This window comes from Lygodium microphyllum, chromosome 8, assembly GCF_053477565.2.
Source record: "Lygodium microphyllum isolate KBCC chromosome 8, Lygodium_microphyllum_v1.1.10, whole genome shotgun sequence".
NCBI classification, from domain to species: domain Eukaryota; kingdom Viridiplantae; phylum Streptophyta; class Polypodiopsida; order Schizaeales; family Lygodiaceae; genus Lygodium; species Lygodium microphyllum.
This window is the reverse complement of record NC_141142.1, coordinates 121,496,243-121,515,250: the sequence shown is the minus strand read 5'-3', so window position 1 is coordinate 121,515,250 and position 19,008 is coordinate 121,496,243. Positions and strand designations below refer to the sequence as shown.

The 19,008-nt window shown below is 39.5% G+C and overlaps 1 protein-coding gene across 2 annotated transcripts in view; it reads right to left on the bottom strand.

Moving 5' to 3' along the window:
- Positions 1-219: 219 nt before the first annotated feature.
- Positions 220-19,008, bottom strand: part of LOC148032815 (LIM domain protein) — a 53,446-nt gene continuing 34,657 nt past the window's right edge. Inside the window, exon 3 of one of the 2 annotated variants that reach the window (XM_087683491.1) lies at positions 220-1,235. In XM_087683491.1, the coding sequence (XP_087539617.1) occupies positions 632-1,235 (604 nt within the window). In that variant the 3' untranslated portion in view covers positions 220-631. The remainder of the gene's footprint in view (positions 1,236-19,008) is intronic. The other variant, XM_087683492.1, reaches the window with a different exon arrangement.

Below are 19,008 nucleotides of genomic sequence, written 5' to 3'. Positions count from 1 at the left end.
CCTGTTGCCGTATATGATGAGGCCTTACTGCTGGTATGGCTTGTTGATTCCATATATGGACAGCACTTCCGATAATATTATCAAAGCAGCCAAGCACAGAGTATTCTCAGCTCATGGGTGACTGTGAGGATATTAGTACGAGCTTGCACTGCACAGGCACAAAACTTGAAGTTCAAAAGTGTTATAAGAGAACTACAATTTATGTGGTCATGCTTTGCTTATAAGGACTTTCAATCAGGAAGTTTTGTCAGCTCATAAGTGACTTTATTAGTATTGGTCTGAAGCCTGCATTACGGAGGCACAAACTTTGAGTTCAACGCTGTTACAAGAGGACTACAATTTATGCTGTCACAGCTCGCTTCTAAGCGCTGCTGCGATTTGTGATGGGTTAAACTTGATCATCAGATCAGCGAGTCAATCGATCTGCTATTAGACTTTGCAAAGCAAATAAGCATATGTGGACACATCGTTAAATCTTTGAAACTTGTGTATACATTTTATCTTTTACACTTGCAGTACCACAAGCAATATCGGGGTGCAACTGCAAGAACAAATGTAAGCGTCCTTAATCATATCAGTGACTGAGTTAGTGAGATGAAGCAGGAGTACATGCTCTGCATGTTGGGCATGCTTATAGCAGAAGAAGTTTTGCTGTTTGTGATTTCCTGGAAAGCAAGGGGGTCTGCAGAATGATTTCTTTATCAGAATCTTTTTTAGCCTTATCTCTAGACCTCCCTGTATGGCCTTTAGAATGTACTTTTATGCTGACACCCACCTTTGGAACTACTGTCACTTTCAACAAATCTTTTGTGGAGCTGGCAAAATGAGAAAATCGCTTGGCACGTTCTCTCCTCTCTGCTGCTTCTCTGAGTTTTCTCTCTGCTGAATCTCTATACTGCGAGAACCTCTTGGCATGTTCCCTTCTCTCGTCTGCTTCCTGCAGTTCCTGGTAGTGCGTATCTGTATCCACACCTTTGAACAGGGCTCTTTGCAAGGATGAACTCTTTTTGTTCTTACTTGACTTGCCATGAGAAGAAGAAGAATGTGGGTTCTCTGACTGGCTAAAGGTTTCCTCTGCACTGCATAGCGATTCATGTGTATCACTGGCTGCTACATCCAAGTCATCTGCAACCTTAGCTGGTTCAGACTCCTCCACCTCAGACGAATCATCATGCCCGTTGAATTCCATAGCCGTGTAAATTTCTTCAACTATGCTTGGTAGCCTCTCGTCATATCTGTAAAATGCCAGCAACAAAATATTTCAGTTTTAGGTAAGACAACACACAAGTTGACCATCACCAGTAAGAAAGTGAGCCTTTCTATACCTAATCAAACTACCCTTTATCAGCTGGTGCTGGCGTCTATATAATAGTACGAATCTAAAAATCAATAGTAAGCTTCTCAACTTCAAGCTGATGAATAGGCAGCATAGGACATCCTCCAATCTAGATTTTGGGGTTGTATCCCATTGTCAATAGCAATCGTATATACTTACATCTTTCTTATTTGTATGATTATAATGCTATCTATCTGCCATGTACTTACATCTTTCTCATTGGTATGATTATAATGCTATCTATCTGCCGTATTTGGCCATGAACAGAACACGAGGGCTGTTCCTACTCAACTATCAGGCAGCTAAAACATTGCCTGGATCAATGGCCTTCTTAGTCTCTGGTAAATGATTTATCTTATTTTTTGTCTTTCCGGATCTCTGGCTTGCGATTGCTGAAGTTTTTGAACCAAGTTTTGAATTGATAGAGCTATAAATATTCAGATCTTCTCCGATTCTTACACTCAACATGAAAAAATGTATTCTAGAAGTGGATCAAAAAAAGGGATTGGTAATGAAGTATAGAGCTGTTGGGTTATGATTCTTATGGACCTCCAAACCTTTAGATTATACAGCTCGTCATTGCTCAAGTTATGCTATCTACTATTGAATGGATAGAGCCATAAATGTCCGAGTTTTCACAAATCTATGGTATGCAACTGCTAATGTTAGCAACCATCTACATCTCTACCTTCTCATTAAGAAGCAAGCATCATTGTGTGAATACGAATCTATCACATTCATTGATTTTACAACATGCACAACAGTAGGATACGTTTCTGTATGCAGTGAGCATCACACAAGTCATTGAAACCCAACACTACTGCACTTAGATTTTGACTAGCTGTAATCAATCCGTGCCTTGTCAACCTTCTCATAATCACAATGCCCTTCTGGAGAGGAAGGAGTTAAAATGAGAAGATGGCTAAAGCCATGAAATACTTTTGCAAATTTTGAGTTTCAAGATCAGAAACCGTACAACAGCAACTCACGGTACTACCAACAAAACCACGAAAGACAATTGAGACTATAATATAACTGGAGCAATTACATGTATCACAGAGAAAGATCGCACATGCAGCTACACAGATTTTCAAGGACCTATGCTTTTCTTACGTTTGGGCAGCAGCTGACCTTTACTCCCACATCAGACTTCTCTCATCCAGAGTCTGACTTCAGGACACTGCCACAGAAGCGAGCTATTGCTAGCATTACTGCTCGGTGCATTGGACAGCAAGATGCAATTATACTGTTGAGACACAAGATATCCATAGAAACCCTTTCCAAAATGTTAAGAGGTAGACCGACATCATCCACATTATAGGTTACAGGGTAACTTTGAGAGCACGAGGAGACACATTTCTTGATATATGGAATTCCGGCACTTCCTTGGACCTCAAGCCAGCAGTCTGACACTATAGAGTGCCTAGAGCCACGCACAGTCTATCACTACAGAGCACTTGATTAGCTTCCTACAGCACATCTTGATTCATGCCTCCAATCAATTGTTATGCAATCTCATTGTCTACCTGTTGACCCCAAAATAGCTTGAAACTGGCAGCAGGCTTGCATTGTTTCAAGTGACTATCTCAGCAGGAGTTTCTGGGAAATCTCAATAGTGGGTTTGATTGATATGCAAACAGAATTGATGTTGGTGCATGAAAAACGAAAAGCTACTTCAATAGAACTCTTTCCAATTGAAGTAGATGAATAAATTGATGGCTTGTACGTGTAAACTGTGCAAACAAAAATTTAAGGTCAAGACCACTCAAGTTCAAAACCACTTCCGTTACCACAAATAAAACTATTAGATATGTTCATATTGAAACACCATCCAACCTTGCCAAAGGAATTCGATCTATGACTCTAATTCCACCTATCCCATTAGGACATGTTCAAATGTCAATTTCCAAGCAATCTTCAATGCTGCAAAGCAAAGTTTAGACCTTTATTTTTCTATTGCTCCTTTTCTACTCTTTCAGAACGTGTTTATGCTATCACAAGGATGTAAAATTTTAATGATTTGCTTAGAATTTGATTAAAAGTTAATCAAATGTGCTAATGTGACTTGCACGTGAGGTGCAAGTTAATTGTTTCATAGCGTGAAACCTAAGACCCCAAGAGATCAGTTAGTGCCAAAGCAAAAAGTGTAATAAGTTATGATTGACAAGTACTAAGTGATACCCGATGTCAGATTTAGGCCTAAACCAATTTATTGGCTACTTATATTAATTGTGACATTAGAGATAGAGACTAAGTATTAATTACTTAACTAATGTCAATCCACGGATCAATAACTGCTCAAGGACACTTGGAAAACAAATTGATCTAGCCAATTTAATTATTTATTAGTTGGTGAAATTGATTTTCTAAGTACTAGAATAATTATTATCTTGATTTTTAAAACATTAATATTCTAAAAATAATTTAGTAAGCTAAATAATGCTGCAAAATGGGATTTGCAAGTTAAAAAAAACGTTTTTAAGAACTAGTGGAAATCTATTCCAACCATTGTGAAAGAAAAAAACACTCTTAGAGAGCAAGGAGAGACTGCTGATGTGATTTGCAACCACAATCAGTCCTACAATATGTAAGAGCAGTTTAGAATAGTGTAGGTGACAGCCTCCATGGCCATTTGAGAAAAATAGTAGTAGCTTTTCACCATTTCTCGCGATAAAATTCTGAAATTTCTCTCTCTACAGCATTCTCTTATCCCCCAACCATCTCTCAAGTTATCTCAACATTTTTCAATAATTTGAGCCACCAAAGAAAAAGCTTTCAATTAATCTCTACTGTAAACTCTAATTTACAACAAAATTTAGGATTTGACAGCCACCTCGAAATGCATGCTCACAATTAAAAGCCTAGGACTTGAATTTCAACAGCTAAAATTAAGAAATTTCATGGAGATTTAAAAGGCTAGTTAGGCGATATTAAATTTCGGGCCAAATTTGTCTTTCAAAAAATAGGGTGAAGACCAATCTCTAAGCAAACCAAGGAGCAAATCGGTTTGGAGACTTGCTAGTCCTTTTTAACAGAGTAGCGGAGACGATCGGATTATCTCACTTGTACTCCTTCCATTTGCGATATAAAATATAGAAATACTACAACGGACACCAGTTTTGGGACCAACAAGGTGTCCAATGTCCAAGATTAAAGTAGTAAAGTGTGTATTTTCAATTTACGTAAATTTCATACTTACTGTCATTAAGTGCTTGATCAGAGAATTAACACCCTCTCCAAGAAGGAAGACCAGTTTCATGGTTCCATCGCCTAGATACCACTCAATCCCTTGATTCGGTGAGCTCAAGGCATCTAATTGCAAGCCAAAGCTTTGTGCTAGTGTTGATTTTTGCTCTTAATTGAGAAATTACAACAATGTCTCTTCATACAATGAGATGGAATCAAGCAATGATGATGCCTCTCAATTTGGATAATCACATGGGGAAGAAGGAAATGCAATGCCTAATCTTGGACAAGGCTCAAACTATGGACAACAAGCTGAAAATGCTAGTACAGCAATTGATGCATATGCAAGGCCAACTTCGAAGTGCCAATCCAATGTTTTTGGAGACCAAGGCATGCATGCAATTATGGGGCAGCCAAGATACTTTGGTGGAAACACTACTTTCCATACTATGGTGGGTCAAGGACCGCATACGAGAATATATAACACAATTTCTTATCATATGCAACAACCAATGCATGGTGTGCGAGACCCAATGCATCCCAGTATAGCTGATAATATACATAACCCTATGTATAATAATGTTGGCATAATGTCGAGGCACAAAGTGGCAAGTTTAGCAATGCATACATGCAGCCCATTGTGTTTGGGACTCATGATATTAATGTCGGTCATGCAAACGACCTGTCTAGTGTTGGTCATGAGGAAAAATATAGCTAGTAATGCTTGCACGAGCAAAAATGCAACTAGCAATGTAATCAATGTATGGGAAAATGTAAATTGGTATGGTTGGAAATATACAAATTCCCATACACAATCACATTGCAATGGTCCAAAGTAGACAAATAAGAATGTTTTCTCATACATATGGTGCTCCTAGCATACGAAGTATCCATGAGTGACTAGTCAACTGCATGTAATGTTGCATATTAGTCAAGTTGGAATTGTACAATGTGAAAGTATAAAGCATCACAATGCTTAAGGGGAAAAAATGCCTACAATCTAGTGGAGATTTGAGATAAGTAAAGTTAGAGGTAAAGTTTCCATGTACTTCTTGGTAAAGCTTCACCATTGTTTCACAAATAGATGCAAAGTGGATGAAAGAGGATGACTTGACAAACTATCCTCAGTTATTGCAACTTTACCAAGATGCCTTTCAAACTAGAGACAACTTCGGTTCTCGTGCTCAGTCAGGTTTAACAAAGCAAAAGTCTAGAGCATTGCCTAATGCTCAAGAGAGAGGTAGCACTTCCACTCCACCAGTTGTGGACAGCTCTCATATGTAGTAGATCTCGAATATATTCACTATGCATCCAAGATATTATGCTAAAAATATGTTTGTCATGAGGTCACTAAGTATACTAGTCACTATGAGATGTCTATAGATGAGTATGATTTTACCCGAGCATTGAAACTATACTTCTACATTAGTTTATGATTAGTTTGGCATGAGTTTTTGCCTCAATCTTGAGACAAAATTTTAATCAGTTTTAGCTCAATTTTTATCAATTTGAGATTTATGGTCACTTTTGGGATCAATTTCTAATCCAATTTTGCAATCAATATGTGATCAGTTTGGGATCACATTTGCAGCAATCTGTGATTGGTTCTCACATCAACAAGTTATCAATTTATTTTCAATTTTCAATGTTTAACAACTGGTTCCATGGGTAGCAACATGTTAGTGTCAAAGTCGAGCAATGCAAAAGTGAATAACCAAGACAAAGAGTGAATAGAGAGAGAAAGAGGAAATGAAATGCAAAAAATATGCAGTGAAGAATGCTATATAAGGATGCAAAAATATACACGAGAGCAAAGAGAATAATTGTCTCCACCTCAAAGATCTCAATCTCCATCACTCCCAAGGTGATGCCAGGAGGCATATTTCATGGTGAATTCCGTACCATGATGAATTCCGTGAGATTTTACGGTGAATTCCGTAAACTTTGTTGACCGGGGCTCATACACAAAGTGATTTCTTTGTGCGAGAAGTTGATGGAGGGGATGCCTATCCTTTTCGGGCGTTTCATTAATTTAGTGTATACATGGGTGATTCCATAGTGGGTAATTTCGTAAAACATATATTAAATTAATAAACGTTTATGAGTTTAGAGTACGTACTCATAATAAATTAAGATTAGGATTGATTTCTAACCAGTTGATTTATTTATGTAGCTGAAGACTGCTAGGTATTCACTTTTGTCGGTTTAATTGTATTATTTTACTAACGATTGTGAATGCTTCAGTTGATGTGTAGAGATAGCAGCAGTGGCGGAGGAAAGCATTGGAGGATCACTGTATTCGAGTTATCACTTATATTTTGATGGACGCATACCTTAGGCATAGCGCCTATATTTTGTCGCGCCTATTTATTGAGGCGTTGGAATATTTAGGTCATATTGTATCATCAAATGGTATTAAGGTTGACCCTAAGAAGATAGAAGCAATATTGAACTGGCCTATACCTAAAAATGTACATGAGTTACGATCTTTTCTAGGTCTTGCTAGTTTTTACAGAAAATTTGTGCGAAATTTTTCATTACTTGCTTTGCCTTTGACTAAACTTTTAAAGAAAGGTATTGTTTATCATTGGTCTGATAATCAATAAAAATCCTTTGATTTATTGAAACATGTATTAACCCATGCTCCTGTATTACAACTATTTGATTTTAATTGACTATTCTTTTTAGTACTTACTGATGCTAGCGGATCTGGAATAGGAGCCGTACTTATACAAGATAATCATCCCATAGCCTATTCTAGTTGTAAATTGAAACCCTCTGAACTTAAATATTCCACATATGATAAAGAATTATTAGCTGTGGTACAAGCTTTAAGACAATGGAAACACTACTTAATGAGTTTTGAGTTTATGATTAAGACTGATCAACAAAGTATTAGACATTTACTTAGTCAACCTCAAATATCTAACCGACATATCAAATGGGTAACCTTTATTCAGAGTTTTCATCCGATTATCCAATATCAACCAAGTAAAGAAAATGTAGTGGCTGATACATTAAGTAGAAAACCCACCATTCATAATATTTATGTTATATCATTTGATTCTCTAACTCCTATGAAAGATACTTATCATCAGGATATTACTTTTCATGCTGATTGGAATAAATTAGTTGGAAATAACTAGATTCCTATTGATTCAGTCTTATAATGATGGATTCATATTTTATGAAAAGAGATTATGTATTACAGTTCCATTTAGCTCTTTTGTTTTGAATGAGATTCATTGTCCTCCATACCAAGGTCATAGAGGTATCATATCTACTTTACGTACATTAACTAAAGATTTTTATTAGCCACATATTGACACTGATGTATCTAACTTTGTTTCTGAATGTTTAATTTGTCAAAGAGTTAAGAGACATCATGGTAAACAGTATGGATTACTTATGCCTTTATCTATTCCATCAAGACCATGGGAACAGATTTCTATGGACTTTATTACTAGTTTACCTAATACTAAAGCTAACCATGACATGATTTGAACTGTAGTAGATAGGTTTAGTAAACAAGCATATTTCATTCCATGTAAGAAAACTTTAATAGTATCTCAGGCAACACAATTGTTTTTTAAAACTGTTTTCACTAATCATGGATTATCGAAAGTTATTATTTCTGATCGTGATTCTAGATTTGGTAACAACTTTTGGATTACTTTGTTTTCTAACCTAGAAACAAAAATTGATTTTTCATCTGCATATCATCCTGAAACTACTGGACAAACAAAAGCCACTAACAGTACTATTTTAGATCTTTTACGTACTTACACTATTTCTAAACCACAGACATGAGACACATATTTGCATTTACTGCAGTTTGCATATAATAATACACCACACACATCTATAAAGAAAGCACCGTTTGAAGTGATTTACGGTTATAGATTGTCTACACATGTTGCATCTTTATCAAATAAAATTCAGAGTGCTGATAATATTGCTAATATGCACGCTACTATTTTTTATGAGATTAAAGACATGATTACTAAAGCCCAGCAATCATATACCAAACAAGCCAATAAAAAAAGACAAGCAATGAATTTCAAAGTTGATGACTATGTTTGGTTGAGAATAGAAAAACGTAGATTACAAAGTGTGGATAAACATCCAATTGTGAAATTAGCGCCTAGATTCTATAGACCATTTAAAATCATTCACAAAATTAATGACAATACATTCAAGTTAGAATTACCACCTCACTGGAAAATTCACAACACATTTCACATTAGTTTATTACGACCCTTTAGAGGCCAATTACCTGTACACCCTGTTTATGAAAACCCACCTTTGTTAGATGAAGAGACTGAAATACTTGAACCTGAAGCTATCATAGATACTGACTTTATGACCACTAGAACTGCCCGAAGATATTCTAGATATCTAGTCAAATTTAAAAACCATCCTGTAGAGGAAGCCCAATGCATACACGCTAGAGACTTAAATGATTTCTCCACTCTGCTAGCTTCACATTGAGCTAATAGCAATTGAGGTCAAGTCAATTGCTATCCCACCCCGGAGGTATGATGCCAAGAGGCATATTTTACGGTGGATTCCGTGAGGTTTTACGGTGGATTCCGTAAACTTTATTAACCAGTGCTCATACACAAAGTGGATTCTTTGTGCAAGAAGTTGATGGAGACACCTATCCTTTTCGAGCGTTTCATTAATTTAGCGTGTACATGGGTGATTCCATAGCGGGTAATTCCGTAAAATACATATTAAATTAATAAACGTTTATGAGTTTAGAGTACGTACTCGTAATAAATTAAGGTTAGGATTGATTTCTAACCAGTTGATTTATTTATGTAACTGAAGACTGCTAGATATTCACTTTTGTCGATTTAATTGTATTATTTTACTAACGATTGTGAATGCTTCAGTTGATGTGTAGAGATAGCAACAGTGGCGGAGAAAAGCATTGGAGGATAGCGAGTATTCGAGTTATCACTTATATTTTGATGGGCGCATACCTTAGGCATAGCGCCTATATTTTGTCGCGCCTATTTATTGAGGCGTTTGATATTTATTTATTATTTTATATGCGCATGGACGCACGATTATGATATTTGTATTTGGACATTGTATTGAATATGCCTGACTCCTTGGGCGCCGCCCATTAGCTTTATTTCTATTTTATGCTAAAGCAAACTCAAAAGCCAAAAGCATGCTATTTTGTAATTTGGGCTATTATTTGAGCTTGAAGATGATTAATACATAAAATACATGCTTTGTGGAGCGCTAACACAAGGCATGGGGAAAGATTGCACCCAATTGGTCTCTTGTTCATGTCGTGCATGCTTTTTACCTTGAGTTTTATGCAAAAAGTAAAGTTCTTTTGTTCTTGGAGACCTTCCGGCATTCACTACGCAAGCGTATGGCATCCGATCTATGCACCACAAGGGCAATCTCTGCGGTCTACGACCTGAAATCTATGAGAACAGCTATTGGAGACTGCTGAAATCAAGGCCAATAAATAGGCCATGAAAAATGCAAAAAATAATGCAAGTCGACTGCATTAAAACTGGACAGCATCTATCCAATTGCACTATCCTACTGCAGCAAACTGGCCGACTGTGCCACATGGCACCTACACTTCCTTATGCCTGCTGTACGGACTGAATCCACGTGGACAGCCTGGAAAAACTGCTCAAACCTCAAACTATGTCCAAGGAATCTCAAACTCTTACACCCCCTCTCAGATCGTGGACACAATAGAAGGCTAAGGAATCTAAGTGCTATCGAAGTGAAGCATGGGAAAGTGCCTTGGTAAACAAATCTGCAAGAGTGTCCTCTATCTTGCAATGGACCAAGGAAATGGTCTCATCCAAGATCTTCTCCCGAATGAAATGGTACTTGATTTCAATATGCTTTGTCCGAGCATGAAACACAAGATTCTTGGCGAAGGCAATGCAACTCTCATTGTCACGTTGTAGAACAGTAGGACATCTCGGCCTTAGTCGAAGAGAGAGCAACCGTGGGTTGCTTCTTACTGCTCCATGAAACAACACCAGCATCCAAGGTAAAACAATAACCTGTCGTGGACCTTCAATGATCCACATCACGAGCCCAATCTGAAACACTCCAACCTGTAAGTACCAAGTCCGGAGCACCTATACCAACGGGATAATAGATCCCAAGATCATAAGTCTCCCGTAGGAACCACAAAATCCTCTAAGCAACCTCTCAATGCACCATCTTGAGTTCACTCATGAACTCGACTAGCACACCTGCAACATAATATAAGGAGAATCGGAATAAGTTGTAGCCTTCCAATTTGGGTCCATAGGAGTTGTAAGAGACTTGCATCCCTCCATCTGACACGTAGTCAAAAGCTCCTATAAATGGGCCTTTAAGACCAAGTACTGTAGTGATGGCACATTGGACAAGCACAAGGCCCGTTGCCTTGTTGCTAAAGATTTTACACAATGCCTAAGCATTGATTTCCATGATACTTTTGCCCCTATAGCTCGGATGGCCACTGTTCGCGCAGTTCTTGCATTGGCTAGCCGTAGAAGATGGCCGGTCTATCAGCTAGATGTGAAGTTTGCATTCTTGAATGGAGAGTTGAAGGAGCAAATCTATGTTGAGCAGCCTCTAGGCTTTAGTTCTTCTAATGGTAAGGTGTACAGGTTACAGAAGGCTCTCTATGGCCTTAATCAAGCTCCTTGTGCTTGGAATGAGAAGATTAACTCATTACTCTAGGAGAAATTAGGATATCGACGTTCTAAAGCCGACCCCCACTTGTATGTATACACTTCAAGTGGAGGTCGTGTATTGTTTGTCCTTTATGTGGACGACTTGATTGTGACAAGTGACCATACTCAGATGGTCGAGCAGATGAAGGCAACACTTCATGAGAAGTTTGAGATGACGGATATGGGGCTCTTCTTATGAGGAGACTTGAATACGAGATACGAAGTGCCATTTCTCTCAATCGACTCTTCACTGTGATAACATGAGCAACAAACACTTGGCTAAGAATCTAGTGTTCCATGCTAGGACAAGACATATTGAGATACATTACCACTTTGTGAGAGAGAAGGTACTTGCGGGAGAGATTAACTTAATATATGTGCACATTGAATCAGATAGTTGACATTTTCATAAAGGCATTGAGTACATAGAAGCTTCAAAAATTCCGAAGCTTACTTGGAGTTGTAGAGATACAATTGAGCTTGAGGAAGAGTGTTGAGATGGCAAGCTCAACTATACACATATTGATGATAGACCACCTAACTAGATGGATCTACACATCTACACTTAGCACATCGGCGGTCATTATGATCCTCATATGGCCGCTGACTTATCACTTATTATATTTAGTTTGTTGCATCTCCCTATAGTAGTTGACATAGTTATAGTGCCAATCGATTAGTACAATCAGTTATGTACTGTTTGACCTAGTAGACCACTTTCCTTTATGTTGTAATATATATCTTATCTATACTTTGTACACATTGTATTGAGTGTAAAAGTAAAAGAAAAAGAAAAAACTAGCAAGAATACGATTTTTGGCCTCCATCTCTCCTTCTATATCCTTGAATGAGCTTCCTCTTGTGTAATATGGTATGTGTTTGGCGCAGCAACTCAAACGAGTTCCCCCACCACGCAATTCATGACATCGATCTCAAGAGAGAAGTTACTATCTTGATCTCTACCTTGATGGAGACAATACTTGCCAAGGCAAAAACCGAAAAATAATCCTTTAACCCAAGTAGGACCTACATTGTTAGTCCTAAACAGAATACAAAACCTAGCATAAAAAGATCAATTTAAAAAATCAACATACCAAATGTTTCATATTGAGATGCTTTGGATGCTATGCTAAAAGAAAGCTTAATTGAGTGTAGAATATAGTGGAAGAATTGAAAAAATAAGGCTAAGCCTAAATAAAATGTAACCTAACGAGCACAAGGTACCTAAGGATAACCTAGGACTCCTAAGAGACTAGCCAAGGGGAAGGTAAGGACCAAACTAGTCAGAGATATTGTGAGGCACTGACTGAGGGAAAGATCCAAGATCCACCACATTAGTGGCCAACCACTAATGAACACAAACACTAATGAGTAGAGAAACTATGTTACCTCCTTGGGAAAGACCCCCTCTCTCAAATTTCGACCTCCTTGGAGTGGCACACCACTGTTGAAAGGGATTGAGGTTGCACTAGGAATGGGGATTGAATTCAACTTTGGTGTGGATAGAAACCCTTAGTTGGAGACGAGGTGATTTTCAATGTGGGTCTAAGACATGGTCTGCTTTCTAGCAAATTGTAAAAAACATAAAGAAGTGCCGAGATAGTTTTTGTGAGGATGTGAGTGTTCTGCTTCCTTTTTTCTTCAAAGAAGGAGAATCACCATTAGCATCAAAACGTGATCCCTATTTGAGGTCAATCAAAGAAGGTAAATTTGGGTCTAAATGTGAAGGTGATTTCTTTTTGCTCCTTATTTCCATGACTCGTCAACGCAAGATGATGATTCCTTTGATTGAGCAACCAAGAGCGGTATGGTGTGCAAGAGGGGGATTTCCCACACAACAAGACCAAAGGACAAAAAGTAACGCACTTATGGATGTGTATAAGGTATAGTGTTAAAGGGTGGCATTACCGCTAACGATGTGCCAGGAGCAAAGTGATACACCTTTAAGTATTAAGTGGTGGCCTAAGACCTTAATGTGCATCAAAGACAATATGCACTAAGACTGAATAACCTATTGTAGGTCTAAAGTAAGGATCTAGATTGAAAGAAGAGAAATCTAAATGTGAAGTAAATGTAGGAGGAAAGCGTGGGAAATGTAAAGGTAAATGGGAAGCATCAAACACATACTCAAATGAAACAAAGGATGAAGGATTATGTGGAACATCTCTAAATATAGAGCTCTCTTCAAAACCATACTCGTACCAAAATTAATCTTCACGGTGACTTATAGTTGGTTCTTGCATAACAAGAGCAGTATAGACAAAATCACGCTCACACAAAAATGAATTGTACGAACCTACCATTGGGTTTGATTGTGAAGAGTTTGGACTTTCGGTTCTACCCTGAGTGATTAGTCTTTTCTCACTGAGAGGTGATCAATCTCGTTAGTAGAGTGCTCTAATTGAGATGCACCTTGTGAAAAAGTATGAGACAAAGAAGAGTTGAACCTCAGTGATGAGTGATCCCTACAAGAAAGATTAGCAAGAGAAGTATTGTCCTCCAAATCAATACCATAATGCCTTTGTTGAGAAACCCTTCACCCGCAGTTTGCGTTTTTGTGTTTCTACGTTTTGTGCAACCCCAAAAAGGAGTGCCATCCTAGATTGACTATGCCTATTTATAGGCCACTCTCTCATTCATTCCTAACGACTGATTCATTCAATCCATCACCTCTTCTCTCCAGCCTCTCCACTATCCTCACACCCCTTCAAGAGGACATTGCGGTTCATGGTTCGTGGCTGTCTTCATCATCTTCCTGGTCCTACGACACCCTTGTTCCCTTGTATCACATTCACTCCATGATTCAGATCCTCATTCCATTCATCAGAGTTTCTTCTCTCTTCTCTTCTCTTCTCCATGTTTGCTGAGTTCACTCCGTGTTCCTCCCTACCAACCCTACTATCTCGTTGATACATCATCTTTTGACATGGTATCAAAGCTGGTTCTACTCAAACAGTGGCAAAGATCCTCCACTCCAGTGAAAGCAAAGACCAGTGGTGGGTTCAGCATCCACTTCTCTTTTTCTTCCGCTGCAACAAATCACGTTTTTGCACGTTTCAAATGTTTTCAGCTTGCTGCGTACACCCCTTTCGTGGAGGACATCGCAGTCTTAGCTATCCCTTGCTGTCATCTACAGTCTAACATCTGTTTCCAGCCTTCCATCCGCAGTTTGCAACTAATTACACTAGAACGACTATTACTAATTACTCTCCATTCAGAAAACAATCTTGCTTTTGTAGATTTCAAGGTGTTGTATGCACAGGATGGGCCTCTCAATGCACAATGCACGATCTGTTCCTGTGCACTGCACCATAAGGCTCCCGGGCCTTCTTTCTTGCACTGTATGCCAGCACAGGGCGGGATGCACAGTTGCACCATCAATGCGCACAAGGCATACAACCTCTGCACAACTGACCGTGAGGATTACATCAATGGGTTTCAGGAATGGGTTGCCCTCTGTATCTTTCAACAGAGGGTGAGACAGAGGATGGGTTGAGTGTGACTGGTGTTTCTTCAATCAATTATCGAGAGGTGAGGATTGAGGGACGTTACGACGATTAGAGTCAGGTACGTTCTCGTTTCGCTCTACACCCACAGGATGGGTTTCTGCTATCAACACAGGACACGTCATTATGTTCTGTACACTGCACTACAAGGCTCCCTGGCCTTTCTCCTTGCACCTATGCTAAGAGCGGTTGGACACATTGATGCACCATCAACTGTGCACCCTGGCATACTCTTTCTGCACCATCCCTTTGTCAATACCTAAACTGGGAGTGAGCTTCAAGCCCCATCGTTATTTCCTCAAGTGATGTTAGTAATGGGACGAGTGACTGCTCTTTCATTCCATTGAGTGATTGTGAGTTGAGTGCAATATCCCTCAACCTGGCCATTGCTGTCTACAACAATCTGGCACCTGTTTCCAACCTATCACACATTATTCGGAGCTAATTTCAGCATATTAACTGCTATTGATGTTTTTCCTTGCGTTTTTATCTTTCTCTCACCTATTGCCTGCGTTTTTATTATTTCTCTCTCATGCAAGCTGTCCTACCTGCGTTTTTAGTCTTTCTCTCTCCTCACCTGCGTTTTTCTACTAGTTGCAACCTCTTACTGCCGGTCGTATCCTCCTCCCACTAGCGGCTCACTTCCAGCCCTTCCATTGCCCTCTCACCCTTGAGGCGAACATTGCGGTTCGTGCTTCACACTGCCCTCACACCCCTTCAAGTGGACATTTTATTTCATGGTTCATGGTGGCTGACCTCTTCCTTCTCCAAGAAGGCACACTGCTTCATGGTTCATGGTGGCTGATCTCTTCCTTCTTCAAGAAGGCACACTGGTCTCCATGGCTTCTTTACCAACAGATGTCCAAACTACTAGGTGCTCCTACTGTGGCATCACCGGACACACCACCGATGCTTCCTGACTTTGACCTTTGCTTCCCACCTCCCTTGAGTATATGCGTCTTCTACTAGGCACTCCTTGTGCTACCTCTCCTTTCTGGGCCATAGAGATCGTTCTACATCAGAGTAATATGCTCAAGGCAATAAGACGCATCCAATGCGCACTAAGTCCTTTCGAGCACATGAAGGATCGATTGACGCTAGGACCTCCTGGAGATCGTCGCAATGCCAACGGCAGCCTTCTTTCACCTATTTTCAGGTACAGTGGCTTCCATAACTTGCGGATATACAATCCACTCCATCGAGAGACAGTGATTGTTTGATACCGTCTCTTTGTCAGTCTACTCCTTCAAGAGATAGTGACTGCTCGACTCCTTCCTCTTCTTCAGCTACCCAATCTGCTCCACTAAGAGACAACGACTATTGCCCACCTCTTACTCATTCTAAGTCCCACCCTTTCCCACCCTCAACTACTCAAGTTCGAGAGGCTATCTCTGGGAGCTCTTCGGCACCCCAGATACCTTCTTCAGTACGACCAACGGCACTTTCTTCGTCATCAGACATTTCGAAGTCCATGATCCATGAGTTTTTGAATTCCCTATCTACTTCACAGGGAGATTCAAAGGGGGATGTTCTTTCTTTGCCATCAAAGAGGACATCTACTTCTTCGACTTCAACAAGGGGCCCCTCCATCTCCCACCTCAGAGGGGAAACCTACTCCGCATGAAGTTCTTCACCCATCCTTTGCTTTCTTGGGGTGGCTGTCTTCGACCAATCATCTCTTCTACTGATACCCAAGATCTTCAGGTATCTCCTAGATTGAAAACTCGAAGGTTCAACCATAACTTGGTGACGAGGCCTTTGTATTCCTTCCAGCATGGATGCACGGAGCTAGTGGCTTCTCTCCCAAGATTGTATTTCGGGTTCTCCAGTTCACTCTGTCTACTAATCTTTACTGCAAGTTCCCTTTCCGGTAGAAATCTTGGATCTTAGGGATCCTCTACATCTTCTTTCTCCTCTTCTCTTCTTGCCTTCGTCACTTGGTTAGCATGGAGCCACCTCCCGAGATCGAGTGCGGACATATCCTTATGGTTCTCGGCACCACACAAAGTTCGACATTCCTCCTATGCATTGAATGTTTTCATCATCTTTGTCCTAGGGCGCTTGGGCAAGTGAACAATTTTCCCATGAGGGACACTGTTCAAGTGGCACCTGTTGCATGAGCATTCTTCAACATGTAGCATTGCATCTCCACCTCACTCTTCTCTTGTTTCTCTTTTTGAGCCTGAGAGAGGGTGTTGAGAAACCCTTCACCCGCAGTTTGCATTTTTGCGTTTCTGCGTTTTGCGTTTAGGGTTTGCAGTCCCAAAAAGAGACGCCATCCTAGACTAACTGTGCCTATTTATAGACCACTCTCTCATTCATTCCTCACAATTGATTCATTCAATCCGTCACCTCTTCTCTCCAACCTCTTTACTACTCTCACACCCCTTCAAGAGGACATTGCGGTTCATGGTTCGTGGCTGTCTTCATCATCTTCCTTGTCCTACGGCACCCTTGTTTCCTTGTATCACATTCACTCCATGATTCAGAACTTCATCATTCCATTGATCAGAGTTTTTTCTCCATGTAACTCTGATCAATGGAATGATGAAGTTCTGAATCATGGAGTGAATGTGATACAAGAGAACAAGGGCGTCGTAGCACAAGGAAGATGATGAAGACAGCCACGAACCACCAACCGCAATGTCCTCCTGAAGGGGTGTGAAGGCAGTGGAGAGGCTGGAGAGAAGAGGTGACGGACAAAATCAATTAGGTGTGAGGAATGAATGAGAGTGGCCTATAAATAGGCATAGTTAGTCTAGGATGGCGCCCCTTTTTGGGGCTGAATACCCTAAATGCAAAACACAATAATGCAAAAACACAAACTGCAGGTGAAGGGTGAAGGGTTTCTCAACTACAAGGCCTCCATTGAAGGAGTAGCTAAAGAACACATTAGAGAATTTGAAAATAGAGTTGTCCAAGCCATTGTGAATCAAATATGTGTTGTTCATATATCTCACACAAAACCAAGCTCTCCACGATAACCACCAGATACTCTTTAAAAGAGCATCGACTTTGATGCCATGTAAAGATATACTAGGGTTTGCACAGAGGAAACATAGAATGTATAAATACGACTAAAGCACAATAACTTAAACAATAACACAATAAATGCAAACCCTAAACGCAAAACACAAACACAAACAAAGAAAAAAGAAAACTCTAAAGTGAATGAATCAATGTTGTAAATGAATGAGAGAAAGTGCATATTGCTCAAGGACAAAGCTATCCAATACAACCGATGGCTCTCACGGGAGCGGGCTAAGGGAGGTATTTGTTAGAATATGCGGAATCTAGAGCATGGCAAATGCAGAAGCTATGAAGGTTGAAAGAGAAAGAAGAAACTCATGAAAAAGACAAATTGTTACACAAAGACAAATTGTCACACAAGTGAATTAGGTTCCAAGATTGAGACTTGGACTCATAAAAACAATCTTCTGTACTGACAGTGACAAGACACTTTACTAGAAAGAAAAGAATACTATCATTGCATTAGAAAAAGAGTGCAAGTACAATGCTTTATAGGAATTGAGTGGTAGTACTTTCTCTTACTGTATATATGGGATTCTGATCCCAAGCCCTCACTGCTCCTTACAAAGGGACTGAAATAGATGTAATTGTAAATATCTCAACACCCCTCAATCACAACCAAAAGTATAAAGTGTGTAGAGGCTTTAATGAAAGCAACCCCTACAAAGTGTGGGCACACCATAAACATGGCAAAACTCCACAGGCTGTTGCAAAAAAAGACTAAGTGTTGGTACCACAAAAATGATGGACATCCAGAGATTGTAGCAAGGACCTCACAAAGTGTACAGAGGCTGTAGTACAAGGCTTATTTGAGAAGTTTATAAGTTTATGTTTAAAGCACTAGGGCTAGGAAATACAAAGCTAAAAAATTCTATCTAAATAGAAGGACTGATAAGGTTTGTCCTTCTCCTAGTGGTCTTTTTCTTCTTCTTCTTCTTTTGCTCCATTTTCTTCTTCTTCTTTGACTGCAACTAGATAGGTCTTTTGGGACCTCTTTCCGGCGTGACAGAACTTCTCAATGTGTCCGGTCCTTTTGCAAAAGTCATAGAAGAGCCAATCCCTCTTGCCTTTGTACCTGTTGTCAACATATAATGCATGTTCATCTCTACAAGTGCTTGGTTCTTCCTTAGTTTTTAGCTTCTTCTCCTTTAACAGTGAAGCCTAGATATCAACAAGTTTAAGATTTGACATGTTGATTAAAGTTGTTGATACATTATTATATTCAAGAGGCAAACTC